General features: G+C 62.6%; 1 protein-coding gene across 1 annotated transcript in view; it reads left to right on the top strand.

Moving 5' to 3' along the window:
- Nucleotides 1-3,155: 3,155 nt before the first annotated feature.
- Nucleotides 3,156-7,939, top strand: part of TMPRSS13 (transmembrane serine protease 13) — a 12,780-nt gene continuing 7,996 nt past the window's right edge. Inside the window, exon 1 of the mRNA XM_025193826.1 lies at nt 3,156-3,168. Within this exon, the coding sequence (XP_025049611.1) occupies nt 3,156-3,168 (13 nt within the window). The remainder of the gene's footprint in view (nt 3,169-7,939) is intronic.

Genomic DNA, 7,939 nt, shown 5'->3' on the forward strand with positions numbered 1-7,939 from the left:
CAACACTCTCAGGAAGCTCCTGCAGCGCTCTTTGGTGGAGTCCATCTGGTCCTGCTGATTTATACATGGCTAGCTTTTCTGGTTGGTTTTGCACCCGCTCGGCACCCACAGCGGGGAGGCTGCCAATCCCACCATGCCCCTGTGAGCTGTCTCTCGCTTGTCTTTCCCCTTGGTCTGGTGAAACACCGACGCAAAGTGGGCATTCAGGAGTTCAGCTGTTTCCTGAGTGCCCGTTACCAGCTGTTCCGAGGTGCTCAGCAGGGTCCCCACGCTAACATTTGTTTTCCTTCTGCTCCCTACATACCTAAAGGACTTCTTATTGTCCTGGGCTCCCTTGGCTAACTTAAACTCCGTCGCTGCCTTAGCTTTCCTGACCATTTCCTTACAAGTGCAGACCACTATTGTATAGTCCTCCTTGAGTGTCCCTAGCTTCCGCTGCGTGTACACCTCTTCTTTCTTTGTCAAGAGGACCGCAATGTCCCTGTTGAGCCCGGAGGGCTTGCCAGCCCTTCTACTACCTTTCCTCTTCATGGGAATGGTTTCTTTAGTGCTTTGAGGATCGTGTCCTTGAGGAAGAACCACTCTTTGTGCACCACATTTGCCTTCCCTTCCTGGTTCCACATCACCTCCCCTACTAATCCCCTGAGCCTGTTGAGGTTGCAGGAGCCTTCGCTCCGGGTGCACCTGTGCATCTAGCAGCGCGGCGGGCACCAGGTGTGCCAGGGCCCCGGGCAGGGGACGAGCAGTGTCGCAGGCCTGGGAGCTGCGAGTGCGCCCAGCACCTCTGCCACGGCCATGTCCTGCATCTCAGAGATAAGTGAGCACCGCGGGTGCAGGAGCAGCTCTGTGCTGAGCAGCACTTGACCACAAAGAGGGGGCTGCAGCAGGTGCTGGGGGAGGAGCTGCGATCTCTGGGTTCACAGTGGCTTTTGAAAACACTACCGAGTCTTATCCTGCAGGTGCCTGAGTAACTTGAGAAAGGCTGATGATCTGAGCTGCCCACGTCTCCAAGGTGCAGGAAACCACCGCGCGGACTCTCAGGATGAGGCTTGCGAGAACCCCGGGCAGTTCCTAGAAGAGGCCACAATGGCGATGAGGGACCAGAGCTGGGACCTCGCCGCTGCTCCTGGCTTTGCTGCCGCTCGCCCATTGACCCCAGGCACCTCGCTTCTCTCTGCCCTTCCTGCAGCAGCTCTGCTGCTACGGGAGCGATCTCGTCTCTGTCCAGGCGTGCTCGGCCGTGCACCGTGTCTGACCCTCCACCCTGCTCCGCTCCCCGCACCGGGCAGCAGGGGGTCCTAGGGCATGGCTGGGGTCTCTGACCTGCGGGGAAGCCTCGGGTAGAGGTGGTGCTGGAGCAGGGCCGTGCCGGGATGGCCTGGAAGCAGCACTGTCACCCTCCATTCCCCATGCTCCTGCCTCGCCCGGGCTGGGAGCTGGCTCTGGAAACCAGCAGGGAAGGTTTTGTTTGACTGGGACTCACTCTGGTTTTTGCTTTTTTGCCTCCCCTCCCCACTTGCCATTAGTCAGATCAGAACCAAACGCCTCCTCTGCCTCTCTGCCGAGCCCTGCCTGGCACAAGGGAGCATCCCTGGTTACGGGATGTGCGACAGCGCTGAGGTTTGGCTGGGAACCATGTGGCTCCCGGGTCCAACGGCCGGGGAAGTTCGTGCTCTGGCTGGGGCTTCGTTTTGCACGCCTGGTCCCACAGCAGTGCATGTGCGTGGGGAGTCCAGGCAAGCTCTCCGCAGCTAGACACCTTCAACACCTCCCTCCTTGCTAAACACCTTTGGGTGCAGCACGCACCTGGGACCTGCTGGCCCCGCAGCACAGCTGGCCTGCCCGTGCTCACAGTATATCCCTGCTGGCTTTGCAGCCATGCTAGCTGGCTTTGCAAGCACACTGGGCGCAGGGGGACCAGTGCTGGTGGAAAGCAAGAGGTGGGAGAATTTCATAGGGCATAGGAGGGTGCTGGGACAGTTAGCACCAGGCCAGAGCTGCTGGATTGTGCACAGCTCATTTTTCCAGACCTTGCATGCCCACATGCAGCCGTGCCAGGAGGAGAGGTAGCCAAGCTCTGGCTGCACGTGGACGGGCTGAAGTCCAAGCTGGGAAGGGGTGCGCTGGTCCCAACCAGCCCCCTCCCACCACCCGGCTCAGCACTGAAAGTTGTGCAGGGCGTGAGGGGCTGTGAAACAGCAAGTGCCAGAGTTCCTGTTTCATCGGGCAGATAGCAGGAGCGTGCCCAAGGTCTGATGTGTGGGGGCAGCCGGGGCAGACGCTTGGGCTCCCCATGTGAGATCCCACCCCAGCAGCCCGGAGCAGGAAAGGTGTAGCCCTTTGCAGCACAGCAACTTGCGGTGCGCTTGCAGAAACCACAGCCCGGCATGACTGATGAGCGTGTGATGCTGACCTTTAGCATGCAACAAGCCCCCGAGGAGGGCCCGGGGAGGGGGAAGCAAGCCACTGCTGGCTTTTAGTTTCCTTTCCTTGCAGGCAGTTGCTGTTCCTGGCCTGGGCTATGCACGCCTGACTGCAAACCTTCGGTTGGGAGAAGTGGAGCCCAAGCAGCCAGGCCCGGGCAGGGCGATCGGCATTGTGAGGAGACAATTCCCATGTTCAGCCCCCCAAACTGGCCTTGTTTCATGGCAGCTGGGAAAGGTTTGGCTCTGCCACTTCCTGCAGAAACCCAGGGGCCTTCAGACAGACCAAAAAGCCTCCCTGGCATGTTCCTCTGGTCCAAAAGCCACTTATATCCCGAACAGCATTTGCCCCTCATTTGCCATGCAGTTTGCTGCCATGCCACGGGGCAAAGACAGGTGTTTGTACCTGACACACGGGTCACTGGGAACCAAACACAGGGGTCTTCAGCCAGCTTTGCTCTGTGCTTCTCCCACGCCCCATCATCCCCTTTGCTGACCTGGGGCCAGAAGCCAGTTCCCAGCACACGCCAAGTGACCGGCTGCCTTGGGCTCCAACCTGCAGGCTCTGCGTGTTTGCACGGCAGAGCGCAGAGGCACCGGGGAGCCAAGGGAGGCTGCAGCTGTGTGCGCGGTCCCTGCCCCACGCAGGAAGAGACTGGCTGCTTGCCTCCACGCACAGCGACCCCGTGCCCGCTGCCTTCCCTGCAGGAGCATGGGTGCATGAGAGTGCCGATGGCGGACCCACGTAGTGGTGGGGCAACAGGGTGGAGGCAAGGTTGGGTCTCCCCAAGCCTCCCTCCAGTGCCACCGAATCTGAGTTTTCCACCCCACTGCCACCTGCTCTGCCTAAGCAGTGGCAGCAGCGCAGGGCTGGGCAGGGGGGCAGCGAGGGGCGTCTGGGCCCTGGCTTGCTGTACCCGTCTCTAGCCAGGTATCAGGAGCCCGACTGCCAAACAGTGAGTCACGCGAAACCTGGCTCGTGGCAATGGCAGAGGTGATGTCCTCCTCACAGCGTAGCCAGAGCATGACTGGCAGGGACTCGTGGCAACACCCTGGCAGTGTGCTGAGTAGCAAGGCTGCTTTCACAAGGCTGCTGTCCCAGGGACAGGTCACCCCAGCGCTGCCAGGGCAGGGCACACCGGTGCCAGGAGGTGCGTGGGTTATGTAAGGCAGTTCGGGTGCTGCATCGGGAGCGTGTCGGTCCAGCCCCGAACACAACCCCGGGCTAGCGTCGCAGGGAAGAGCCTCCCGGAGAGGCTCATTTTCCCCCTGCTTGTGCCCACCCAGCTCTCAACAAGCAGCAGGTTTGGGAGGGAGGGAGAGAGATGTATGCACGTGTTTCTCCCGGCGTCCCCCTCCCCAGCAGAGCCGCAGGGCGAGAGACAGCAAGCAGAGGACATGAAGCCTGCTTCTTCCGAGAGGCTTTCTCCAGCTTGAGATGAAACATTTCTCTGTTAAGAGAACAGCACAGGCCTTTTGGAATGAAACTACCTTCTGCACCAAAGAAAACCAGTGTTTCATCTTGAAAACGCTGCAATGACAGGCTCAGACCCTGCGTGGTTGTGGCCAGGGGAGGGGGTTTCCCAGACAAAGCGATCTGCCAGCGCTCGCTCGCGGCGGCCTGGACTCGCTGGCTGGAGTGTTTCGAGGACACCTGTCCTCCAGCCGGCGCAGAAGGCAGGCGAGCAGGTTTGTCCACCCCGGCCTCGTCCCTTGAGTCAGATTCCTGTTTGGGAATTCATGCGAAACCGTGCAGCTCCCTGCGGAAAGCTCCCAAGGCAGGAGGAGGAAACTGGGCAGCTCGGGGCTGGGCGGGGGTGAGCCGTGGCACGGGGCAGAGGCATCGTGCCAGGGTCTCCGGGAGCCCAGCAGCTTTCTGAGTACATCCGTACCTTGTGGGGTCCAAACAGAGCATCTTCGCCCTCCTGCCGGTGTCCGGGGAGCCGTCCCTTCCTGAAGGACGTGGCCCAGCCCACGGAAAGCCGGGGCCCTGCCTAGCGCTTCCCTCTGCCCCTCGTTTGGCCGCGCGAGTCGCTGCCTGCCACGGGGCAAAGGCAGGTGCTCGTACCAGACGCGCAAGTAATTGGGGAGCAAACACCCAGCCATGCTGAGGGACAGGTCCGACCAGTTCCTGCCGGGATTGCAGCGGCTGTGAGCACGCAGCGGGGCGCACACTCTGCCCCGTCGCGCCGCGCTGACGGCTCGCTCTCCACGACACTCTGCGCAGCGGGCATGGCCCTGGCAGCGCGGTGCCCCTTGGCTTGGCAGCCTCACCGCTCTGTGCGCCTGATGGTGGATCTCCACAGGACCCGGGCTTGTCTCCTCCCGTCTCTAGAGGATTCGCCCCTTGGAGCGGTAGGCGGGAGGATGGAGCGAGGCAGGCTGGCAGCCAGGCTCCAGGCCCTGGGGCACCATTTTGTCTCTCTGTGCCTCACTTTGCCCATCAGTGAAAGGGGCAGAATGGCATTTGCATGCCCAGCAGGGACTGTGAGGCCAGGCTAGTGACTATGAGGGCAGCACCTGGTGAGAGAGGTGCCAGCAGAGCATAAAGGATGGCTGCTCAGAGACTGCATGCAGGGGCAGGTGTCCAGCCCTCGGTGCCAGGACCAGTGAGTCATGGAGGGAAAGGTTCTGGGCCCGGTGCTCCGTGTGGAGGCCGTGGAGCTGCCCTGGTGTTCTGGGCCAGAGGGCAGGGTCCGGGGTGGGAGCAGTGTGGCCCAATGCACTAGGCATGGGCTGGGCAGCCAGGCACTCCCCACCTGCTCCGCGAGCTTGACTTTGTTCAACTGTGCCTCAGTTTCCCCTTCTGCTCAATGAGGGCGATCCCTTGTGGGTGTGCCCACGTTGCTAAGTGTGGTTGCTTGTGGTGTGGGCTCCAGCATCCCCGTTTGGAGAGGGCATCCCCCGGTGAGCGTGCTGGGGTTGAAGCGCCCACATCCCTCTGGGGCAGGCAGCATCCTGCTGCTCAGGGTCCACCCCGATGCCAGCCGTGGGGACTGCATCCCATTGCAACATCTGAGCCGCTATTTGGACCTGGCTGCACAGGTTCCTTACCCCGCGTGAGGCAGCCCAGGTGGGCCACGCTGGCCTTCATTTCCAGCCTTCAGGCTGGTGCAAGGGCCTGTTGGCCTGGCTGGTGCAGGCCCTGCGTGGGCAGAGGTGGACCCTGGCTAACGCTGTTGCCTGGCCAGGCCCCAGGGCACCAGGGAAGAGAGCCAGGCTCCGGCGGGCGAGATGCCGGCGAGCTGGGAGCAGAGGGTCAATTGGAAGGAAAGGGCACGGTGCAGGCTGGGCACGGTGAGATGCAGAGCAGATGCTTGGCAGCTCTGCGCATCCTGCAGGCTTGTGTGGTTTAGACTGATTTAATCTTGTCGAGTGTCTGCTACTCAAATGATTCCTATGACTTTCTGTTTCTGCCCCAATGCACCACTTGACCTTGAGCCCCGTGCCCTGGCGCAGGTGTAACTTCCTTGCATTGCAGCCTCCCACAGCTACCTGCAGCTGCTGCTGGTTCAGTGCTGGCACCTACCTCCCTGGCCCGCGGTGGGCCCGAGCTGTCCTGTCCCACCCTCACCTGCTCCCTTCCCAGCCAGGACTGGGTGAGAGAGTCAGCTCTGGAAGGCCGTGTGGATCTGTGTTGCGGGCTCGTCCTAGCTGGGATCCTGCTTGCACCTAGAGCTTGCCAGCCGGGAGCAAGGTGCACAGGCTGTTGCCCCCTCCCCGTGAGCGGGATGCACGATTGCAGCACGGGCTGAGCAGCTTCCTGGAAACGGGGGAGACCCTCGGAGCTGGACGATTCCTCCCTCTATTTGAAATGCTCTGGCTGACCCCAGTGACGCACCCCGCAGAGCCCCGCTGGGTCTGGCCAGCCGAGGGCCTGGGCTGTCCTCGTGGAGGGCTTGCTGCGTTAATGCCCATGCTGTGGTGATGGCCCCTGGTGCTGCGCAAGCCCGTTGCTCAGCCCTGATTCATATCACACCCTGCGCACCCTGGGAGGTGCCCTGCCCTGCTCCAGCAGCTGGTGCCAAGGTGGCCCTGGTGAACCACCAGCGAGGGCTGATGAGATCCGAGCAGCCACGGACCCTCCTCCGAAGCTGCCCGGGTGCTGCTCGCCCTGCCCGAGAGCCCAGTGCAGTTCAGACCCTTGTTCCTTGAGCTAGGCCTGTGGCTGGAGGGCAGAGCGGTCATCTCCCTGTGACCAAAGTGGTGTATGACCCTCTGTGCGCAGCCAGGGCACCGGGCAGCCGCCCGCAGGAGGCACCTGACCCTTGCTCAGCTCGGCCTGAAGTGGTGTATGACCCTCTGTGCGCAGCCAGGGCACGGGGCAGCCGCCCGCAGGTGGACCCTGACCCTTGCTCAGCTCGGCCTGGCCTGGCCTGGCCTGGCCTGGCTTGCCCGTGAGCTGCCGGAGCTGCCATGCCTTTGGGCTCCTGTTCCCTGTTAAGGGAGCAGCTCTCCGTGGGCTCAGCTCCGTGGGCCAGCAGGCCATGAGATTTCCTGTCCTGCTCCCGGCCTTTCCAGCGAGTTTGGGTCAGGCGTGCGCTGAGGCGGGGGTCACCACGGGAAGGAGGTGGGTGCTGCACGCGTGCCCCCGCTAGGACAGGCGGTGGCCACAGCTGCGCTGTGCGCTCTCTGGGGACAGTCCAGCGACCCCGTCCAGAGCCAGCAGCTGCGGACCGTCTCCGGCACGGTGGGGTCGCTGACACCAGCCACGTTCTTGCCCTGGGGCCGTCCCCGGATGGTGGCTGCTTGTCCCTGTAACGGTCTTGTGTCCTGGGCTGAGTGCTCGCTTGCTCCCTGGGGAGGCGGCTGCCAGCGCCAGCGTGCAGCAAGCCGGATCGATCCGGTGCTGCGTGCGCGCTGTTTGCATGAAGCTTCGAGAGCATTTTTGTGGCACAACTCACGCGGCCGGGCCGAGACCCCGCAGCCCCCAGAAGACAGTGCTGGGTGGGGAAAAAGCAGTGATCTTAGCTCGGTGTTTGCCCGCGCCTGGCTTGTTCCCTGTGTGCATGTAGTGGGCCGGGGGGGCCGGGGGTTCCCTGTGGCCCTGCCCACGCCCCTCCTGGCACTGAGCGGGGATTGCCCCACGCGGCGTCTCCCGGCAGACCGCTGGTTGGTAGTACGTACAGCGAGCGGGGGATTTAAAGCCGAGATCAGTTAGCAACAACCCGAAGTTTGCCCCGAGCTCAGAGCAGGGGCCGTCGGCGGAGGAAGGGGGCGGCTGGCTCCGGCCGGTAAAGGGCATCGGGAGAGAGGACCTTGAGGAAAGGAAGCAAACAAGCCGTGGGAGTGACGGACCCGCGGGGCGGCATTCCAGCACGCAGGAAGTTTCAGGGCTTGGAGAGCAGCAATTATTACTGCTGCTAATTACCCCCTGCCTGTTACGTCGTGTGCTCCAGATGAGTCACTACGGGGTGATCACTGGGAACAGGCTCCCAGCTTCCCGAGTTGCATCAAGTGGGGCAAGATGGCCGTGGCCGGGTTCTGGCCACAAAGGAGCCTCCCGGGAGGCCCAC

This window comes from Alligator sinensis, unplaced genomic scaffold (assembly GCF_000455745.1).
Source record: "Alligator sinensis unplaced genomic scaffold, ASM45574v1 scaffold2249_1, whole genome shotgun sequence".
Taxonomy (NCBI): Eukaryota; Metazoa; Chordata; order Crocodylia; family Alligatoridae; genus Alligator; species Alligator sinensis.